At 40.6% G+C, this 23,385-nt stretch overlaps 1 protein-coding gene across 2 annotated transcripts in view; it reads right to left on the reverse strand.

Annotated features, from left to right (window-relative positions):
* The window catches only part of HTATIP2 (HIV-1 Tat interactive protein 2), a 16,393-nt gene extending 3,971 nt beyond the window's left edge, over positions 1-12,422 (reverse strand). The window contains exons 1-4 of one of the 2 annotated variants that reach the window (XM_006094790.3): positions 12,354-12,422; positions 11,644-11,839; positions 9,824-9,931; positions 1,194-1,331 (exon numbers count right to left, since the gene is read on the reverse strand). In XM_006094790.3, coding sequence (XP_006094852.1) covers positions 1,194-1,331; positions 9,824-9,931; positions 11,644-11,838 — 441 coding nt within the window. In that variant the 5' untranslated portion in view covers position 11,839; positions 12,354-12,422. Of the gene's footprint in view, positions 1-1,193; positions 1,332-9,823; positions 9,932-11,643; positions 11,840-12,137; positions 12,333-12,353 lie in introns of those variants that run through there. The other variant, XM_006094789.3, reaches the window with a different exon arrangement.
* Between the last annotated feature and the right edge of the window lie 10,963 nt (positions 12,423-23,385).

The raw sequence follows: 23,385 nt of genomic DNA on the forward strand, positions 1-23,385 counted from the left end.
TTCTGGCTCTTAGGAATAACGCTTCTATGAACATTCAGATAGAAGTTTTTATGTGGACACGTTTCTCACTTAGCTTTTTACAAAGATGTGCTTTGTCTCTGTTAGCAGGGTGCTTAAGAGTTAACCCAGCAGGCTGAGACTGCTATCTCAGAAAAGCTTGCTTGCAAGGTTGGCCTTTGGCTTGGGAACTTGGATTTCAGGAATGGTCCCCATCATAACCTAATTCAGTGGTTCTCAACCTTCTGGCCCTTTAAATACAGTTCCTCATGTTGTGACCCAACCATAAAATTATTCTCGTTGCTACTTCATAACTGCAATGTTGCTACTGCTATGAATCGTAATGTAAATATCTGATATGCAGGATGGTCTTAGGTGACCCCTGTGAAAGGGTCGTTCGACCGCCAAAGGGGTCGCAACCCACAGGTTGAGAACCGCTGGAATTGATATGGGTCGTTTACTGTGCTTACACTATTTGTACAAACAATGTGGTTTGTGCAGAACACTTGCTTTCCTTCTGGAAGTCTGTAATTGTTTCTAAGCCGAGGGTGCCTACGGGACTGACCCCATGAAAACCCTGGACTCCTGAGCCCAGGTGAGTTTTTCTGGTAGACAATACTCACGGCTGGAGAAATTAAGCACATGCAACTCCACTGGGAGAGAACTCTTGGAAGCTTGTACCTAGTTTGCTCCAGACTTCACTCCATGCATTTCTTCCCTTTACTGACTTTGCTTTATAGCCTTTCATTGTAATAAGTCATAGCTGGGAGTATGACTATATTCTGAGTCCTGTGAGACCTTCTAGCGAATTACCAAACTTAAGGATCCTCCAAAACAAGCATATTACAAATTCCTTGAGGACAAAAACCATACCAATAAAATATCATCTGCTCTGGAAAAGTTTAAGAATCACTGCCTCAAAGTCTCTTCTAATGTTAAGATTCCATGCTGATAATTCAAGATCAGAGCTGCTATATCTCATTTCAGGATTACTGGGTCCTCAACAGGGGGGAATTATCTTTCCAATCACTCTGTTTACTAAATATATCCCTGCAAACAACAGTCCCTATACCTATAAAAATGTGTAATCTAATGCAATTAGGGCATTTTTGTAATATTTAGCATTCTCTGTTATTTAGCACTGCCAATTATCTAGGGTTCCCCAAAGTATATATAAGAGAGAAACACGCACAAACCTTAACTTGCAGATATAAAAAATTGCTCGACTTGTCAGCTCCTTTAGAGGACAGCAGGTTGAAATGTTTGCACCCTCCAGCTTTTGCCAGCTCTGCAGATTTCAGGACATAATCTCGATCAACACGAACAAATCCCTCCTGAAGGGGGAACAGAATAAGTTATTTCCAAAAGCTGTGAGTTCATCTTAAAGATTACTATTCAGCCTGGGTGGCAGGCTAGGAGGTCTGATGGGGGGAGAGGGGTGATAGGATCTAAATAAAATGCATCTAAGCCAGTCGTGGGCAAACTACGGCCTGTGGGCCGGATCCGGCCCGTTTGAAATGAATAAAACTAAAAAAAAAAAAGACCGTACCCTTTTATGTAATGATGTTTACTTTGAATTTATATTAGTTCACACAAACACTCCATCCATGCTTTTGTTCCGGCCCTCCGGTCCAGTTTAAGAACCCATTGTGGCCCTCGAGTCAAAAAGTTTGCCCACCCCTAATCTAAGCAATGCATGACTGTTGGTCTTAGACCTTGGGAAAGGCTCCAAGTGTGATCCTCAGGATAGACTACCAGCTTTAGCAGCAAGGCCAGGCCGCAATGAAAAACCAAAGCCCGTGGGTGAACTGTTGTTTTTCTTGTTTCAAAAATTTAAATAAAAATTAAAAAACAAACAAAATGGCATTGAAACACAGACACCAAACAAATCATCAAGGAGCAAAAGTAACAATGATATCAAGTTGCAAGACTGTTTTCAGTCACACAGTTCTTTGTCTTTTAACAATTTTACACCTTTACAGTCCTTCCTGTTTTCTCTATTCTGTGTCAACTCTAGCATGGTAGGGTCTCAAAGCAGGGCTGAGAACACTGCCCAGGCACTATGAGAACAGTCTATTTAATTTCCAACTTTGTGTATGTTTTACATATTAGTAAACAGTGCATCCTCCATTTTATTTTTTATTTTTATTTTTTTACTAACAGGTGCATAATCAAGAATGTTTGGAAATCCCAGTCTAGACTCAGTCCAATGAGGGTAATGGTTGGGTCTTTCTTCTTAATTCACATCTCAGCATCAGTACATGCCCAGCACATGGTAGGTGCTCCAAAAATACTTGAAAGTGGAGAAAAGGCAAACCCAATTAGAAAAGGAAAGAACTAAGAGGCAATAAAAGGAGGAGGGGAGAGAATGGCGCAAACAACAGAATATAAGACTCATTTCCAGGGCCTCATAAGGACACGTGGCTGTCCCCAGACAAGGAAATTCCATGTAGTAACGCTTCCTGGGATCACCCAAAATCTGGCATCCTCAAACTCAGACAGCTTATGAGAAGTCTAAAGTCTCCTGAATCGGAACTCCAGAGGTAACCACAATGATGTAAATGAGGTTTAATGTCATAAGGATTGTAAATCTGAAGGCTGACTGCTGCCCCAGTGATTTTTTAAAATATATTTTTATTGTTTTTGGAGAGGAAGGGAGAGGGAGAGAGAGATAGAAACATCAATGATGAGAGGGAATCATTGATTAGCTGCCTTCTGCACACCCCCTACTGGGGAACGAGCCCACAACCTGGGCATGTGCCCTTGACCGGAATCGAACCCCGGACCCTTCAGTTTGCAGGCTGATGCTCTATCCATTGAGCCAAACCAGCTAGGGCTGATCCTAAACGTTTTATTTCATATGGAGATGTTAGAAACACCACCTGAGGAAACATCACATCCAACCCCCCACCCCACCCCCCGACCCCCGCTTATAGAGCTGTGAAAACAAGGCTCAGTGGTCTGATGAACTGCCGGCTAATAAGTGAGACAGCTGAGAGCGGAGTGCAAATTGTGGACTCCCTGAGCAGTGCTCTCTACTATACCCATGTGCCTTCTTCTCCCACACTATCTCCACCAAACAAAAATGACTAATTCATGCTTTCAGGAGGCAGACCAGTGGCCCCTCCGAGATGTCCGCGCCCTAATCCCCACACCTGTGAGTATGTTAGTTTCCACAGCAAGGTACAGATGACTGCGAAAATGGAGAGAGGGGATGGGAGGAGGGATGGGTGAAAAAGTTGAAGGGATTAACATATACTAGCTGCCAGATATAAAAACAGTCATGGGATGTAAAGTATAGCATAGAGAATGTAGTCAATAGTATTAAACATTGTATGATGTCAGATGGGTGCTAGACATATCAAAGTAATCACTTCATAAGTTATATAAATGTCTAATCACTATGGTGTATACCTCAAACTAACATAATATTGTATGTCAACTGTAATTGAAAAAAAATTTAAGACTAAAAGGGGAAATTGAGATTATAGGTAAAATTAAGGTTATTAATCAATCAGCTGGCCTAAAATTAAGATTATTCCATATTATCCAACTGGGCCCAATGCAATAACAAGAGTCCTTAGAAGTAGAAAAGGAAAGCAGAAGGGGTTTGAGTTATTCAATGTGAGAAGCACTTGATCCCCCACAGCTGGCCTTAAAGATGGAAAGAGGGGACCATGAACCAAGGAATGCGGGTGGCCGAGAGAAATTGGTAAAGGTAAAGAAATGGATTCTCCTCTAGAGCCCTCTCAACACCTTCATTTTATCTCAGCAAAGTTCATGCCGGACTTCTAACTTACAGAACTGTAAGACAATAAATTTACATTGTTTTAAGCCACTAAATTTGAGGTAATTTGTTACAGCAGCTGTGGGTAACTAATACCTGGGGCAGGGCAGGAACTGGGTGGAGGAAAGCAATGGGGGTGGGGGGGGGGGGAGAAGGGGAACATCTGTAATACCTCAACAATAAAGATTTTTTTTTAGAAAAAGGAAGGAAATTATCCTCAAAAAATTAAAAATGGAACTCCCATTTGGCCCACTGATCCCACTTCTAGGAATATATCCCAAGAAATCAGAAACACCAATCAGAAAGGATATATGCACCCCTACATTCATAGCAGCACAATTTACCATAGCTAAGATTTGGAAACAGTCTAAGTGCCCATCAGCAGATGAGTGGATTAGAAAACTGTGGTACATCTACACAATAGAATACTACACTGCAGAAAGAACTCTTACCATTTGCAACAGCATGGATGAAACTAGAGAGCATTATGCTAAGCAAAATAAGCCAGTCAGAGAAAGATAAATATCATATGATCTCACTCATTTGTGAAATATAATGAACAACATAAACTGATGAACAAAAATAGAGCCAGAGGGAGAAAAAAATATTCTAGAATATAATAGAAGCAATCCTGTTATTTGCAGATTTTTAATATTTCCTAGAACTTTTGTGATATCATACTATGTTAGTACAGTTTTGGTAATATTATTATACTTAAAATCCTTTTATTCTTGAAATATTAATGTTTATTGCATGTAACATCATATTTAAAATTGTTTTTTGAGATATTAATGTTTATTGCATGTAACATTATTATATTTAAGATCGTTTTTCTTGAAATATTAAGGTTTACTGCATGTAACATTATTATATTTAAGATCGTTTTTCTTGAAATAAAAAAAACTGAAAAAAAAGGAAGGAAACTAATACAGAATTCAATTTGAAAACAATAGCCCCAAGCAAACATTTTTAACTTTGTACTGAAGTAAACCATAAAAGAAAAGTAAACATATTGTAAGTATAGAGCTTGATGAATTTTCATAAACTGAACATTACTCTGCAACCAGCTCCTAAAATCAAGAAATAGAGCCCGGCTGGTGTGGCTCAGCAGTTGAGCATATACCATGCACCAAGAGGTCTCTCTCTACTTCGATTTCTAGTCAGGGCACATGCTTGGGTTGTGGGCTCGATCCCCAGCAAGGGGCGTGCAGAAGGCAGCTGATTAATGTTGATGGGATATTTCTCTCTCATCAATATTTCTATCTCTCTCTCCCTCTCCTTTCCTCTCTCTAAAAATCAATAATATGTATTTAAAGAAAAGAAATAAAACATTACTATCACCCCAAAAGCCTCTCTTGTCCTCCTTTCTCATTGTTCCCAGCACAACAGCCTCATTTTCCTGCCTTACGTTAGGGAGCATAAACTTAAGTCTTAACTAATGAATGAACACCATCTCTTTTTGTATCTATACTTGGACATTCTACCCTAACTTGACGACCTGTCCTACATACTGATTTGAACGTAGGTTATTGCTTTCTTAAATCAGGGTGAAGCAAACCAATTTGAATTCTCAGCACATCCTGAGAGAGGGAGGTGATTCTCCTCCGAGCCATCCTCCGAAATGTGCTGATAGTGTGCCAAGAAAAACAATCCAAAACTACACAGAAAAATTCTAAAACACTCACTTTCTCTTCCAGGTCTATTTCTTCCCCTCACTGTAATTCACCAGAACTCTGATTTTAATAACAGGTTCGTTGTTCATAGTAAAATGACATCGTTGACTGGTGAAATACGTTTCTTTTTGTTGTGGCTGTGGTTTTATCACTATTTCTTGGAAGGTGCATTATAGTTGTCTCTGTTAAAATGCTTTTCTTTCATCAGCTTCTTTAAAAAGAAGGGAAAGATTCAGCCAATCACCAGTCTCTAGACCGACGCTGTCTCTCTCACTTAATCCACAGCCAGTAAAGGGATAATTTGATTAAATTGAGACCCTAATTTATTTGGCTTTAGTTCTGGATCAACCTCTCCTTAATAGAGTGCTGTCGGCTCCAATTGTTTGATGAAAATTAAAGTGACATAAATACCATGGGACTTTTTCAATCTGATTAGTCAGCTAAGGCACATCAATACCACCCCAGCCATCAGACTCTGGCGTCCTTCCTTTCACCGGCCTGGCTAACAACTGACAACCGCTCCTTGAAGGAGGAGCACCCACGCTGCCTTGGAGACCCCCACGCTTAACCCATCATCCCTGCTCAATGGGCCCGCTTGACAAGGTGCCCATACCTTTCTCCGTCGCTGTTTTCCGGACAAAGCTAAATATGGTTTTATTAGCAACCAATGGCTGTTAATCCAAACCGATTTCACAAATCCTCTGAGCCCTCAAGCTGATTATAAATACGCATTTTTCCAGGCCCACAAATTTTGAATTTCACTTCCCCCACCCTGATGCGTGCCTTTTTAGCTGGTGAATGAAATTCAAAAGCAACGGGGTCAATGGCTTTCAAGGACTTAGAAACCAAACGTAAACGTGGATCCTGCCAACTGACTCAGAGACATCCACACACATCAGTTTCTTTGGAGTGAGGAAGATTCCATTGATAGATAGAAAGGAGCCATCTTTAAAATCTTACTAACACCTTTTCTTATTCACTAACGGCAAAAAAAAAAGAAAGAAAAAGAAAAACAAACTAAAACTAGCTACTCCATATCCCAGAAACACAATTTCTGGAAAAACATATCCCAGAAACACAATTTCTGGAAAAACTGTATTTAGTTTCCCTAACCATAGGGCAGGAGAAAAGACGTCTCTTCTGAGATTCCAAAGTCAGTGTAGGCCACTCTAAGCTAGAAATCAGAGTTCCTTCCAGAAAAAGGAATTGATCAAATATGTTCCCACTCTACATTTCCTTTCCCAGTACCCACTTGAAAGAATAAACACAATGTAAAACGACTCAGCAGAGGTATCTTCACAGGCTCCACAAACATCAAGGGAGACAAACTCTCCAATTACTATTTATTCAAATCTTATTAAAATCCAAAGCTACTAAGTATTTCTTCTAATCTTCTTTACCAATGCCTGAAAACTGGAAACACTGGCTTAAGAACAACTCTCCCCAAAACAGAGTATTTCAGCATTGACATGCCAAAATGACTCAAGGTCAGGGGGATCCTTTTCCATCCTTTTCCAAGAAGGGCAGATCTATCGTTCTGTAAAGGGTCCCATTTAGCCATATTTTTGCTTCAGATTCTTTCCCCTTTACTCCAACCCTATCGATCAGACTAGAAAACAGAGATGCTGATGAACAACAAATGCTATTATCTGACACCCCAGCTGTTTGTATCCTGGAGAGCACCTCTGTATTTGATGTGCAGTGATGGAATCAAGATCTTGGTTAGAGGAAGAGCTCTGGGTAGAAAAATAAAGCCAAACAGGTACTGAGGATTCATGAGTAAATCTCTATACTCTCACAGAATTTTCCCAGTTGGGAATTTCTTTTCTCTGTGTTATAAAAATCAAAGAATTCTGCGGGCCAAACGGGCTTTAGTGGTCACCTGCCTCTCAGTACAGACAAGGAGGCAGCGGTCCAGTGGAGCTAAGCACACACCTGGGGTCCCACAGCTACCTAGTATCCAGAGCCTATGATCTGGGTCCCTCAAACCACCTAGGACCCTGTCACTTCACATGTCCCCTCCTAGACATCAAATAAAACAGTAGAAATTACAGTAGGGGTGGGCAATCTTTTCCTGTAAAGGATGGAATGGTAAATATTTTCAGATTTGCAGGCTTCTGTTGCAATTACATGGCTCTGACGTCATGGTGCAAAAGCCATAGATAATAAAGTAAAGAGAATAGCTATGTTCCAATAAAACTTTATGGATACTGAAATTTGAATTTCTTATATTTTCAGGTGCCACGACATATTATTCCTTTTTTGAATTTTTTAATCATTTAAAAGTATAAAAAAATTCTCAGATCAGGGGCTGTACAAAACAAGGGCTGTATTTGGCCCACAGTATGTAGTTTATAAGCCCTTGGATTAAAAATTGGCAGATTACTTTTGGTCACTATCACCTTAACCATTTAGCCCTAACTCATTTTTGAGACCATCTTTGCCTTAGTAGTCTTTCTCCTGTTTACTTATTTATTATGTTTGTCTTTTCTTTTCAAACTGATTTTGGAAAAGAAAAGATATTGAGCACCCTGAGAAGTGGGAAACCGAATCCATCTAAAAAAATGTTCTAAATAGGAAAGACACCCAATGCCTCTGATTAAAATTGCATTACACAATTTGGATGCAATAAAGCAATTTCTTCTTTCCCTATGAGATTTGCCTTTTGTCATGAAAATCAACTGCTCTATGCCTAATGCAGTGTTTTGTTTTCTGTTATTTTTGCTGAGTCACCACCAAAATCAGGTTGGCACTTCAGACAGACCAAAACTTTTTGAATGCCTTTAGAGGACACACCGCTTGTGAGTATCCCTGGGACAATGAAGACTGCACTAGCCACCGAGCAGGAACATGACCCTTTCTAGGAGAGAGAATGTGCCAAATCCTGGGACACTTCTCAGCACAGAGCTCAGAACCCAGCTGTCTTCCAAAGTGGACATGGTAGAACTGCAGAAGATTTGGAAATAGATCCCTACTGAAAGCATACATGGAATTATTCTTTAGGTCACCAGGAGGCCCAGAGAAATACAACTGAGCCTAACTCCTTGGTTGATATTCACCAATAGTCCTTTATTTTTATTTTTTTCTTTATTGATAACGGTATTACATATGTGTCCTTATCCCCTCATTGCCCCCCCACTCCCCCCACTCATGCCCTCACCCCCCTGGTGTCTGGGTCCATTGGTTAGGCCTATATGCATGCATACAAGTCCTTTGGTTGGTCTCTCCCCCTTACCCCCACCCTCCCCTACCTTCCCTCTGAGGTTTGACAGTCTGATCGATGCTTCTCTGCCTCTGTTTTTGTTCATCAGTTTGTTGTTCATTATATTCTACAAATGAGTGAGATCATGTGATATTTATCTTTCTCTGACTAGCTTATTTCGCTTAGCATAATGCTCTCCAGTTCCATCCATGCTGTTGCAAATGGTAAGAATTCCTTCTTTTTTACCACAGCATAGTATTCTATTGTGTAGATGTACCACAGTTTTTTAATCCACTCATCTGCTGATGGGCACTTAGGCTGTTTCCAAATCTTAGCTATGGTGAATTGTGCTGCTACCAGTAGTTCTTAAACATGTGTTCTCCTAATGATTCTGATGCATGGACCTGTTTATAAACCCACAATAAGCCCCATGGCGGCACTGTGGTCATGCATATTTAATGGACATGATTAGCTCCAGCAAGTAAATTCTGCTAGAGGGACAAAGTATAAGTAAGATGTATTAACACTTGCTCAAGATCTACACAGTAAGCTATGACTTCTAACTATGTAGTAAACTATGACTTCTAGATAAGGGCAATGCAATTTAGAGCACCATTAAAAATAAAATAAAATGTGCTGGAACAGTTCTGCGTCAGTTAAGGCTGAATCACCGCTGGGGTTGAATCATTGCTGGGGCTGAGTCATCACTGGAGGCTAGCTGAATCGTGCCTCTGTTCTGATGTTCTATCCCAGAAGTTTAAAGCTTGGCACAAAAATAGGTTGAAGAAAATCACTCAAGTGAGAGAGAATGCTTTAAGTTTAAAATATTTATAAAGAAAAATTTAAAAAGCTTACTGCTAATAGCATGAGCTAGTTACTTGTATTCTGCTATAACGGGTTTAGCCAGGGGATGTAGTGACAGCAATATTTGCAAGATGATGTAAATACACACACAGGCCTGAACTCAAGGATTACTTTGAAGGAAAGATGAGCTTATCACTGCTATTCAAAGGACAGCAAAGGCGAGGGCAGCATATGAAATTTTCAATGATAAGAGCTTATTTACAATTAAGCACTGCAAATGTAAAGAAAAAGAGTAAGTAAGAAAGGAGTCTTTGACAGTACTGGCCAATGAACAGGGATAAGGATATATTTCTTCCTTACCGCCCCAGCTTTTTTTCTGGTGGTACCCAGGCAACAGAATCCAACATCATGACCTTGGAAGGCAGAAGCATAGTCGTCCAGCTTTTCAAAGTCCACCACTTTTTGATTCTAGACAAGAACACAGCTGAATAGAACTTGATGTCATTTTTTAAAATAGCCCTCTACATTTGAAGAATAAATTACAGAGCATTAGTGAAGAGTCTGACCACTTAACATCAAATTTTGCAAGCTCATTTTCTCCCACCAATTAATCTGAATTTCAAATCAACAATGCACTAATACAGCCCTGGTACACATAATTGGACTAGGGGTGATCCAGATCTCTAAAGTCAGGTTCAATTATAATTTTTCTCTTTGGAAAAATAAGACACCTGTCTGCATATTACCAGGAGGGATACCAATGCAATGAGATATAATGTGGGTTAAGGATGGTGTTTGGAATCTCAAATACCTACATTGGAGTCTTGGGCCTGCTACTTCCTAAACATGTAATTTTGGCCAATTTATTTTTATCATATGCCTCAGTTTTTCAGGAGTAAAATGCACATTATAATCTTTCCTTCAGCCCAATCCATGAACCACCTGCACTAAAATCAGCCAGCGGGTGGCTTGATAAAAGGACATATTCTTAGGTCTCACACCAATACTTCTGAGTCAGAAACTGCTCTTATTAACTAGCACTGTTAGAAATTCTCATGTTCACTAAAACTTAAGCACCACCATCTAACCTAAGTTTGTTGTGAAACTTAAAAGAGAAAGTTTGAGAAGTTCTCAGCCATCAAATTGGAACTCAAATAAAATGCTGCTTTCCTTCCCTACCATCACCTCTTTCAAAAGGATCTTCCTGACACTGTACACAGCGCTGAAGGAAAATGTTTGCATTAAGTGCCTGACCAAAAGATGCGCCACCAAAACTAGACTATCAAAGCACAGACTCGATTTCAGTCTCTAATTACCAGAAGTATCGGGCACACCCCATGAAGCCAGACTAGGAAGGCTACATGTTACTGCCTGCAAAGATGTCCATTTTAAACAGAAAAGTCCTGAGGGACCAAAGACATATGCAAAATGACCTCAACTTGGACTTGCAGGAGTCAAGAACATTTATTTGTGAGACCATTTGTTATCTGAAATGTTCTACCTGTGAAACCTGTGGGACCAAGTTCTATTATTAGGGGGGGCTCAGGATTACACTATAATTTACTGAGTTTCACAAATAACTCAGGACTCTCCACGAAGCTCAGACTTCAAATATTTAGGGTGTCTACACCACACTCAAGTCTGGTGTGTTGTTTGGTTAACCGTGAAAGTGTAAGTGATAGTGAGGGGAAGGAATATTTCACTTACAGACACAACACTGCAGCCCTGGGAAGTCAGGCTGGGCAAATTCTTATATGTGAGCCCTACTTTCAATGCCAGAGACTGTTTCTGCTGTGCAAAGCATCTCCTAATTCATTGACAAGGTTAGTGTGCAGTGAACAGGGAGACAAAACAAGCAAAGTGGACTGTCTCTAGAACTCAGATTGAATGACGCTGAAAGCAATGCTGTTCTGTCTCCCCAGCTCCCATTGCAATCTAGGCCCTGCCTTAGACTGAGAGGACTTTGCCCAAGGCCACACAGTGAGGGGAGGCCCGCCTGAACCTACAACCCAGGCCTCCAGCTTCCAGCGACTGGGCTCTCACAGACCGACCTCGGCCACATTTTGATCACCTCTTGCAGCGCCCACCACTGACGGGCCATGTTCAACCTTAAATGAAACACGAAATTCTGTCCACAAAGCTGAATCACTGCGGGTGCATTTTGAGTCTCAAATACCCACCACATTTTTATAAGCTTCCTCATCAAACGTCAGCTTCCTCCGGCCAATGACTGTGACCCTGGAAAACAGGCGCTGCTCCAGCAATTCCTTTAAGAGCGCTTTGCCTGTTTCCCCGCTGGCGCCCAAAATAAAGACGGATTTATTCTGCATCCGGAAGTCTTCCCGAAGCTTGGGCAGCGCCTCTGTCGCAGCCATGCTACAGAAATAACATCAACAGGTGCGGATCTTAGGGTGTGTAAGAGATGGTCTGGCTCACCCTGGGGAACAAGGAATGTGTGTTCGTTCTGGAGGAAGATAGTATTATTCTCCGCGGCCTGGGCCCCGGGGAAAGTGCTGAGTCACCTGCAGGGCGGGGTGCCAACCCACCGCTCGGAAGGGCCCACAAACTGCTGGCACCAAGCGGCCCCGTTCCCCCTTGTTACCCCAGGTTCGGATCCCTCCTTCCTCCGCAAAAGGGTGCGGGGCCCAGCTCTGTCCCCAGAGCAGTGGGTTACCTGGAGCCGGCCCCCGGCCCCGCGTCCTGGCATCGTAGCAGGAGCAGAGCGGCCACCAGCGCCGCAACCGCAGCCACTGCCCCCGCGCTCAGCGCTGTTGGCAGTTGCATCCGGGCATCCCCCCTTCCCAGGGGTTCCGTGTCCCCTTCCCCCGTGACTGTGGGCGCCCCTCCCAGATCCGCCTTGGGGGTCGGCGGCGGCCACGCCCATGCCTACCCGGCTTCTTCTTCCTGGTGACTCGGTTGCGTGGCGCCCTCGCCCCGCCTACAAGGGCGGGACTTGGGGAAAAAGGCAAAGTTCTCACTGCAGCCTGGTTGCTGGTCGAGTGGGCGTGAGAGCATGTGCGCTGCACAGGGAGCAAGGGACGAGGCCCTGACACCTCCAGGACCGCTCCCCTGCGTTCTTCTTCACTCCCTGGGCTGACCTTACCTATATTTGAGGTCTCAGCCAATAGACTTGACTTTCTCTGGTCCCTTTCTAAAACCTGTCATTTCAGTTGGGCATTGGGAATTTTCATCTCAAATTCACCCATGTCAAAATGTAAACCTTCCCACCCAACCACCCCAAAGAAGAATAAAACAAAGCTATTCCTTGCCTTTCTCGGGTGTCACTATTCCTCTGCATTCACACGCTCCTCACCCCTCCCCTTTGGGCCTCCTGGTGATCCAGACCACAGTAATCATCAGCCTGGAAAAACCCTGCTCTGGGAAGTAAGACACTACATCTGTCTCATTGCTGTAACCCCAGCTCTTGGGACAGTGTTTAGCACTTAATAGGTGCTCAAAAAATTCCTTTGCATGAAAAAATTTCTCTATAGTTTATACCTTATATATGAGACCTAGAAGGAGAGTAAGGGGTCACCTTGTCAAACATCCTTACTTGACAAATGATGCTCAAGGATGCGGTATGACTTGTTAAGTCTCAGGCATGTTCTTTAATGGAGACAACATAGCAAAGGGTTTTAAAAAAAATAAAGGAAGGAGAAAACATGGCCAGTACCTCATGGGCAAAGTGCCCTGCCCACAGCACCCCCCTGTCCTTCAGAGCTCATCTTTTCCACATCATGCCACCTCAAAGGACAGCTCCCTGCTGAGCGGAAGTCTGCTAAGGTAGCATGTCTTCTTTCCAAGTTGAGGGAAGGTACATAAAGGACATGAGGGTCCCATGCAGAAGACAGTGAAGGAGCACCAGGTAGGGCAGAGGGTTTATTCAAGACAGAGGGCCGGAGGAGCAGGGAAGCCACACATGGCATGAGCCCTGAAAGTCAAGAAGAGGTGTAGAAATGGTGTATTTGTGTCCTAGGGCTGCCATAACAAATTACCACAAACTGGGCGGCTTACAACAACGGAAACTCCTTCCCTCACAGGTCTGGAGGCCAGAAGTCTGAAATCAAGGTGTCGGAGGGCCATGCTCCCTCTGGAGGCTTAGGAGAGAATTTTTCACTTCTTTCAGCTTCTGGAGGCTCCAGGTGTTCCCTGGTTGTGGCTGCAAGACTCCAATCTCTGCCTCTGTCTTCAAATGGTCTTCTCTTCTGTGTGTCTGTGTCTTTTCTCCTTTCTCGTATAAGGATACTTGTCATGCATGCCCTAACCAGTTTGGCTCAGTGGATAGAGCGTCAGCCTGAGGACTGAAAGGTCCCAGGTTTGATTCCGGTCAAGGGCATGTATCTTGGTTGCGGGCTCATCCCCAGTAGGAGGTGTATAGGAGGCAGCTGATCAATGTTTCTCTCTCATCAATGTTTCTAACTCTCTATCCCTCTCCCTTCTTTTCTGTAAAAAAATCAATAAAATATATTTTTAAAAAACAAAAAACATCAAACTAAAAAAAAAAAGAATACTTGTCATTGGATTTAGGGCCTGTCCATATAATTCAGCATGATCTAATCTGAAGATCCTTAGCTTAATTACATCTATAAAAATCCTTTTCCCACACAAGGTTACATTCACAAGTTCTTGGGGTTAGGACACTATTCAACTTACTACAGATGACAAATAGTACAAATGTTAATCAAATTCTAAAAGGGTTGCTTGATGAGCTACATTTAGTGATTTAGTGGGTGGACTTGGAGCTAGAAGTAGTATGCAGAGAGCAGATAAAAATAAAAGAAGGCTTTTTGTTGAAGCTCTTGTCTGAGTAACCTATAGGATGAAGGCATGGGCCAAAGCAGGAGAGAGGAAGAGGTAATGCATATGAAATACCTTATAAAATAACTATCATACTTGGTTACTTGAAGTTCTCTGCAACAATATGGAAGAGCATAGAACTTCAAATGATAAGACCCAGGTATAAGCCCCAGCTGCTACATTGACTACTGTACATTTGGTCAAGTTTTTAATTTTAGTCTCCTCATCTATACATTGGGGATAATGGCAACACCAGCATACTGCACAGATTTATGGCACAGCTCAAATTAAATACCAAATGTGAAGGCAGTATAGGTTGGTAGTTAAGTATATAGGCCATGGCACCAGTCCACTTGGTTTGAAATCCTCACTCCATTACCAGCTAGCTAAGTAAGTGACTTTGAGCAAGTTCCTTAAACTTTCTGTTCCTTGGTTTTCCCATCTGTAAAGTATGACTGATAATTATTACCTAAATCATGGAGTTTTTGTTGGAGGGTTAAATAAGATGATCCAAATGAAAGCACTTAGATCTAGTACAGTGATGGCGAATCTTTTGAGCTAGGCGTGTCAGCATTTTGAAAAACCCTAACTTAACTCTGGTGCCATGTCACATATAGAAATTTTTTGATATTTGCAACCATAGTAAAACAAAGACTTACATTTTTGATATTTATTTTATATATTTAAATGCCATTTAACAAAGAAAAATCAACCAAAAAAATGAGTTCGCGTGTCACCTCTGACTCGTGTGTCATAGGTTCGCCATCACTGATCTAGTATGTAGTAAGCACAGAATAAATATTATCTTGTTAAGGAAAATAACTTTGTAGGCATGTAAGTACTATGGCAGTGACTTGAAAATCTGGCTCCCCATGGGCATCTCTTGAAGCTTTAGAAAAATAAAGATGACGGGGCCTTGTCCTAGTCCTACTGAATCAGGATCAGTGGTTTTTAAAGCTCTTCAGGTGATTCTGCCGCACACAGGAGAAATTCACCAATGCAGGACATGTTATTAGGATCCATTTCCTGATAATATTCATAAGGAGAATAAACATGGTCTTCGCTTCTCTTCTTTCTGTTTTAGAAGCACATATACAACCCTTAGTACCATTAATCACTTTGTAAGTATTCAGTTGTTTAATGCCTGCAACTTCCTCATGAAGCAGGAATTATTTTTATTACTGATAAGGAAACTGAGGCACAGAGAGGTTAAGCAGCTCACCAAAAGTCACCCAGTTAGAAAGTGGTAGAATCAGCACTGGAACTACAGTCTTCTGGCTCAGAGAACTACACCAAACAGATTCTTTCAAAGCTGTAGTGTCTCTCAAAGCAGGTCACCTCTTTAAACCTCAGTTTCCTTACCTGTAAAGTGAGGATTATAACATTACTGACTTCTTAGGAAACTTGTAAAAATTAAGCAAAGTGCTGCTTTACAATGTCTTTAGTTCCTACTGAGCGTGAAATGAAAGTCAGCCACTACTGTTAATAATTTTAACATTATCACTAATTACTCAGTTTCATGGAAACATAGTGCAGGTTCCAGCTTAAGTCTAACTAAGAATCTGAAACACCTGAGCCTGTTTGTCCAGTGGCTGGGCCAGGACACCTGATTCAAGCCAACGTGGGATCTGATACTTGCTTTCACTTCCTGAGCCTCTGTTCCTGCCCAGTGGCCATGTGAAAGAGCCCTGTAGTGCACGGGGAGAACTGGGAAGCTAACGGGCCATTTCTTGTGAACAAGCAGAAAGCTCTGCAAGACATTGAAGAACAAGGGTCCTTTTAAGTAAAGGAAAAGTGAATGCCTACGTTTTCTTCTTCCCAGAGAACCTGCTGCTTTAATTTCTCAAGGAATTCAGTCGAGAGAGAGAGAGAGAGAGAGAGAGAGAGAGAGAGAGAGAGACCAACGAGAGCAGTTTTGCCAGATTACACACGTGACACATACTTCCCTAAAACACCTAAGTGCATTTTATAAGTTGTGTGAGTTTCTAGGAACAGAAGTGGAAGGAAATTCAAACTGATAAGGTTCATTACAGCCTAGTGGGACTGGGGAAACCCAGGTGACAGAACTTTTTACAATTCCTGACACAAGCACTGATTAGAGTAACATGCAGAGAGGGAAAACAAAAGTGTAATCTGTAAGAGTGTGTGTGTGTGTGTGTGTGTGTGTGTGTGAGAGTGAGTGTGCGCGCAATCTGTGTGTGTATGTAGAAAATAAATCCAGATTCAGTTTCCTGGAAGCATCAGCACTCTTAATTATTTTCCACCACAAAGCACAAGGGGGCGCCAGAGAAGGTGGACTATTTTGTTTTCCCTGGAAACCACTAGTGTCAGAAAATTCTCTCTGATCTTTTTCTGTGAAGACCCTTACTATTTAGTTCTCTTAATTTTTTTTTTGAAAAATGAAACAACTATGTGCATAAGTTTACTGACTAATACTTTCAGGTGAGGTGGGTAGCTCACAAATGAAAAAGATAAAATAAGTAAGCAATGTTGGAGAAGACAGAGGGTAAAGGAAATTGCTAGTGATGAGTCCACTCCTTTGTCAAACATTGATTAGTTGCTTTCTGTGTGCCTACTAGTTAGATGCTATGGATGAAAAGAGAAATGAACCCACAATTTTGTGTTGAACTCATTAATAACATCAGAAGTAAAACTTTTCATAATACTTTATTATTTGCAACTCTCCTTATCCTCTTCATCTATTCACCTATTAACATCTTCAGAGGAAGTCTGTGTAATAGTTAAGCACAAAGGATTTGGGTTCAATTCTCAGTTCTGCCACTTTCTACCTATTAACCTCTCTGTGCCCTAGTTTCCTCATTTGTAAAACCGGATGATTATAATACCTACCTCATTGGGTGTTGGGAAGATTAAATGAGAATCCATGCAAAGTGCTTGAAACTGTGTCATATTTAACAGCTCAGTGTCTATTAATTATTATTCAGATACTACCCATCCTTGGAAATCCAGCTGAAATGAGAGAGGGAGAGAAAGTGAGCCTTTATTTGATAGAATTATTCAGGCCAATAGACTATCTTTTGTTTCAATGACTTGCAACAGAAAGAATCCTGACTGATAGAGCAGCTATATTTCTTACTGTCCCAATTTGTGTCAGTTACTGTGCTAAGTGCTGTCCATATTTTAACTGTTATCTTTTAATCATCACCATAGCTCTATGAGGTAGAGATGAGGTAAATACTAATATTATTCCCATTTTACAGATGAGGAAACTAAGAGTAAAAACCATTAAGTAACTCATCTAAGATCACACAACCAATAAATGGGAGAATTAACACTGGTCCAGACTCTGGGGCTTCTCTGACCCCCAGCTTTGTCAGGATTACCACTTAGCAGACTCCAGGACTCACTGGCCACCAGAGGACAGAGGGATAAATATGAGGAACACTAGCCAGGACCTTTCTTCTCCTTTCCAGGATTGAGAGTTTCTTTCCACCGGCCATTCTCTTAATCTTATCATTGTCAAACCTTCTTACTTTATAGTAAGAATGGGTCCCAGAAAGCAGAGAACAGGTTCTTGGTATGTAGGACTTGATCCTGTCTTTGGCCTTGGACCATGCTGCTACCTGACCCTCCAGGGTTTGACCCCTAGCCCCAGTTCCCCTTGATAGGTGGACTCTGGTACAGGGACCTGCACTTGCTAAGGTTTCCCATCACAGGGGCTAGGACAGGAATTATCTCAACTCCTCTGGCATATGAGGGTATTGGCCTAATCACGAGGAATTCCTTGCCCTGATTCCTTCCCCACACTCAGAAAAATAGCTCTCTAATTTTGTTTGAATGTCCTTAGTGTGCATAAATAAACATCTTTATAACAAAACAAACTGAAACAAGCAAAAAAGTGTTACCACTATGCTTATTCCTATCATCATAGAGTGAAGGATCTTTCCATTGTGTAAATTGTAAATTAGTAGACAGCTACACTACCTTTTGTGGAAAGAAGTAAAGGCCAAAAAAAAATTTTATTTAGAATTCTTAACTGACACAGGAGGGAAAGAAGACTAAGAATTTGATCCTGGTGTTTAGTTATATAATAGATTTAGTTATATAATAGATTTAGTTATATAATTGATTGACACAGGAAACCTAGTATAAGGACTTCATTTTATGATCATGAGTTTAAATATAGATGTATTGTGTTAAAATAAGAAAAGACATCCATATGCAAGTAGCCATAGAAAACTGGATTCCTTGCATTTAGTCATGAATGAAGAAAGTAGAGGTGAAAACCTTGAAATAAGACATAAAGGACTCAGATGTTTAATGAGTCAGACAACCTGCTTCAAGGAAGTAAAGGAAAATGTGGGGTTGGAAACTCTTAGTTTTATGACCTAAGAATCCCTAATATGTTTGCTGGTTGAGAGTAAGCAATTTGGGAGTTAGGGCGAGTTAAGGCAAAAATAAGGAATTAGGATAGAAAGGTAGTGATTATGAGGTATTAATTCTTAGATAGTAATCATTTAAAAGGAGGGATGTAGTGTGAGGATAAAATGGCAGCAGCAAGGTTAAATGGTTATCTCTGTGTTAATTGTTCAACAGTTTGATGAAATTAAAAGTTACAGCCCGGCTGGCATAGTTCATTGGTTGGGCTTGGACTTAAGAACCAGGAGGTCACGTTTCGATTCCCAGTCAGGGCATGTGACCAGGTTGCAGGCTTGATCCCCACTAGGGAGCATGCAGGAGGCAGCGGATCAATGATTCTCTCTCATCATTGATGTCTCTCTCTCTCTCTCTCTCTCTCTCTCTCTCTTCCTCTCTGAAATAAATAAAAACATTTAAAAAACCCCACAAATGTGGGTTAGCTTTTCTTTTTTTGTGGGGGGAGATTTTTTTAAATGTATTTTTCTATTGTTGATAGTATTACAGCTATCTCCCATTTTCCTTTCTCCCCCCCCCGCCCCCCCTCCCCCCAGTGCTTTTCTTGACCACATTGGACAACTTTGGGAGCAGAATACTTGAGAACATTACATACTTGATAACACTAGTCAAAAATCCTTTTTGTTTGCTTCTTCCATATAGTCACACTGTAGGAGCTAAACACACACACACACACACACACACACACACACACACACACACGTTGACTGATAGGTATAGCCACTCTACCCTTAAAATGAGTTTGTTTCCCTCAGATTCCACAGCCACCCTCTGTTCTAGGCTCCATCTCTAAGGGCAAAGCAGGGTTTTGTTGTTGTGATGGAATTGACCTAGAGCTATAAGATCTGGGGTCTCATACTGGTTTTGCAACTTGCCAGCCATTTGGCCTTGGACAAATCCCTTGGCCTCACAAAAGCTCCATTTCCTGGGGTGTAAACTAGAAATAATCTCCCAGTTTTTTTTGTGAGGATCAAATAATATGGTTATGAAAAGACTGGAAAACCAAACATGTATAAAAGGGAAGATATAAATTGAATTCATATCATTTCAGTAAAAGCAGTTTAATCATCTCATTTTGATGACTGCATTCCTTATATGTGTGAGTAGCGTGGGATTTGGCTGAATGCAAATTGGAAACAATTTGGAAGAAAGCAATTTGGTTGACATTAACTGTGTTCATAGGACAATTTGGTCAAAGTAATATTTTAATTAAGAAAACCTAATTTTCTCAGTTATTGGTTTTACACAAATGGTTATTTTTGTTTACTCTGGGAGAGTCTTTTTACATCTTCTAGCATTTTTGTCATTTTAAAGAACCCAGAGTTTTTTTTCTTTTTCCTGTTTACGTGAATTTTAGGGATGGCTTTGAGTTGGGTTTTTCAACTGTTTGGCCATTTGTCAAAATGTGTTTGCTCTCAGGAGATCTGATTAACATTGATTCATTATTTATAACTGGGAATTCATAATTAAGTAATAATAAAAATAAATTGCCAGAACACAGTCAACTTCTCAGCTCGATAAATATTGCAGCTTCTCTTTCAAACATGTGAACTCTTGGAAACCAGCTGCGTTGGGGTCTTTTAACCACTTTTATGCAATTTACTGTTGAGAGAAAGCAATGAAGGGAAGAAAATCTTGAGTGCAGGGGAGGAAGCATTGAGGATTCCAGCATGGACAAAGACACCATTATCTGCTAAGAGCCTTCTAAAACCCCATTTACATTCAAAACTAGCAGGCAAACTCAACTGTTGAAGTGGAAAAGGGAAGTTTGGGTGGGAGGAAGGCAGTGAAGGGATTCGTAGTCTTGATGCTGTAAACTCAGTCAAAGCACAAGAGGGCACTGCAGTGCTAAATATCTCAGCACCAACTGTGAAATCTTACAGACTGGCACCTAAACAGGACCCTAAGGGGAACTTCTGTAATACAATCGGCAATAAAAAAGATATATTTTTAAAAAAATAAAAAATAAAGTCGAACTCATAGAAACAGTAGAATGGTGTTTGTCAGGGACTGGGAGGTGGGAGGAATGGGAAGGTTGGTCAAAGGGTATAAACATTCTGTAAAAATGAAGGTTTTGGGACACGGGGTTCTTGGGACAATGATTAAATGAGACAATGTATGGGAAGCACCTGGGATATCATAGCTGCAACATAACTGATAACAATTATTATCACCAAATTTTATTTTCACATTACTTACCATTTCTGAACAAGACAAGTAATACACAATCTGATTACAACAGCAAACAATTCATTTTCATCCTCATCATGGGTGAAAAATATAATTAGGTTAGCTCTGCCACATTCATTCTCATGATGAAAAAACCATTTCATGACTATGGAGATATGATAATATAACTCATTCTAATACAGAAATTAGAGTTCTTACAGAACCACAACTAATGAAATTGTCCTATTATGTGTTAAGATGATGTTAAAGAAAGATTTATGAGTAGAGTCTGGCAGGTCAAGAATTTTTCTTGTCAAAACCCATTTTTCTTGTGAAATACAAGTACCTGATTGAATAACAATAGTAACTAGTAATGATAGTGGTAGTCCTTACTTTTCCAAATGACAAGACAATTCATTTCATCTTAACTAAAAAAAAAAATTTACCTGGGTATCCAATAGTCATCCTGCCATGATGTCAATCATAATAATATTCTACAGATAAATCACTCAGCAAATAAATGTTGCCTGGTGAGAGTTTAATATATATTTTCTAGAGATCCCGTACATGGATTCGTGCACCGGTGGGGTCCCTCAGCCTGGCCTGCAGGGATCGGGCTGAAACCGGCTCTCTGACATTCCCCAAGCAGTCCTGGATTGTGAGAGGACAGTTCTCGGGCGGTGTACCCCGGGAATCGGGCTCTCTCCTCTCTAGTTTCAGGTGTGTCCTAGCCGGTTGGCTGGTTGGTGGTCGCTTAGGCTTCTATTTATATCTATCTATCTATCTATCTATCTATCTATCTATCTATCTATCATCTTCTAGATTGATTTCAGAGAGGAAGGGAGAGGGAGAGAGAGAGAGAAACATCAATGATGAGAGAGAAGCATTGATCAGCTGCCTCTTGCACACCCCACACTGGGGATCGAGCCCGCAACCCGGACATGTGCCCTGACCAAGAATCGAACCATGACCTCTTTGTTCATAAGTCTACGCTCAACCACTGAGCCACACCAGCCAGGCCCTAGTGAGAGTTTAAAGAAAAGAGCACCAAAGACTCAAAGGAGTCACCAAAGCTCCCTGATCCACTAAAGATTATTGTGCGAGGCCCTGGTTGGTGTGGCTCAGTTAGTTGGGCATCATCCTGTGCACTGAAAGGTTGCTGGTTTGAATCCCTGTCAGGATACATGCCCAGGTTTTGGGTTCCATCCCAAGTAGGGAGCATGCAGAAGGCAGCTGATTGATGTTTTGCTCTCACATCGATGTTTCTCTTTCCCTCTCTCTCCCCACCTCTTTCTCCAAAAACAAAACAAAACAAAACAAACAAACAAAAACCCACAAGAAAATCTAACATTCAATAGCAGTAAGTATTCTGTGGGTTCAGAAAGAGTTCTAACCACCACTAATGGCCTGGACAAATTCAGTCTGAATCAAGAAATCATTAAGGAATTGAAAAGTGGAATGATTTAAGGTCATTCCCAAATTGTATGCAAACAATCAAAAAGAAGAGAATGAAGTTGTCTGATAGTAGTTTAAGTTTTTTTTTGTTGATCTAAAATACACTATGTATGTACATTTTAAAAATATTACTTTTTAATTAAAATATAGCATTCTGCCTCATATCCTTTTTTGGCACAAATTCAGCTAAATATAAATAAATGAAATAAAATAAACAATAGTAATTTAACGTTAAAATAAACACGTGCTTGTGTTAAAATAATTACATATGCTTTTTAAGAAAAAAAAAACACATCCAAAATGCAAGTATTGATTTGAAGATAACATAATTTTGGCAATAGTTTTGTTATGCTAATACAACAAAAAATAACCCATATGCCTGTATGTTACATTGAAGATGATTTGCCATCTTCCCCAGTAACTTTAAAAACATCAGACTTAATTAACTCTGCTTATTATAAAATCACCATTCAGTTTCCTAATGTGCCACAAAATCACCATCTTAAATGTATTATGCTTTTGTATTGAAATGCATGCTGCAATGATCTGAGTTGCAACAAAAAGGAAAAAATGTGTTCTTGGTAGGAAAACTAGTGATTTAAATCCAACCTATTCTAATAATAATAATAATAAAATCAACCCTACTTTAATTCAAAAAGAAGAATGGTTATCAACTGTATAACTATGGTTAGTGGCCATATGCATAACTTCATCTGCAAACCAAATTCCTCCGTTTAAAATTGGATCGCTCTTTCTTTTGGAATTGCATGGAGATCACACATTTTAGACAGGGCCAACATGAATTCATTCGGTTGGTATTACTCTCTTTCCCTGGGATAAGACGGACTGCCAGAGAACATTAGTTCCTTCTGTGGTCATGGTTTAAAAGTGGAGTAAATTGTGAGTAAAATATGCCAATTGTCAGAAACAGATGCTTTAAGATGGGTAAGTCATTCTTGACAAGGTAATCAAAGCTCTTGGGATGATGATATGCCCTTAAAATATGGATTCCAGAATTTAAGAGTCGGATGAGCCTTTAAGTCATTTAATTCCTTCTGCAGCCTTTGTTCAGATTAAGTTAGAGACTCTTCTGAGCTTGTAAAACT

The sequence above is a fragment of the Myotis lucifugus genome, unplaced genomic scaffold (genome assembly GCF_000147115.1).
Source record: "Myotis lucifugus unplaced genomic scaffold, Myoluc2.0 scaffold_143, whole genome shotgun sequence".
Lineage (NCBI taxonomy): Eukaryota > Metazoa > Chordata > Mammalia > Chiroptera > Vespertilionidae > Myotis > Myotis lucifugus.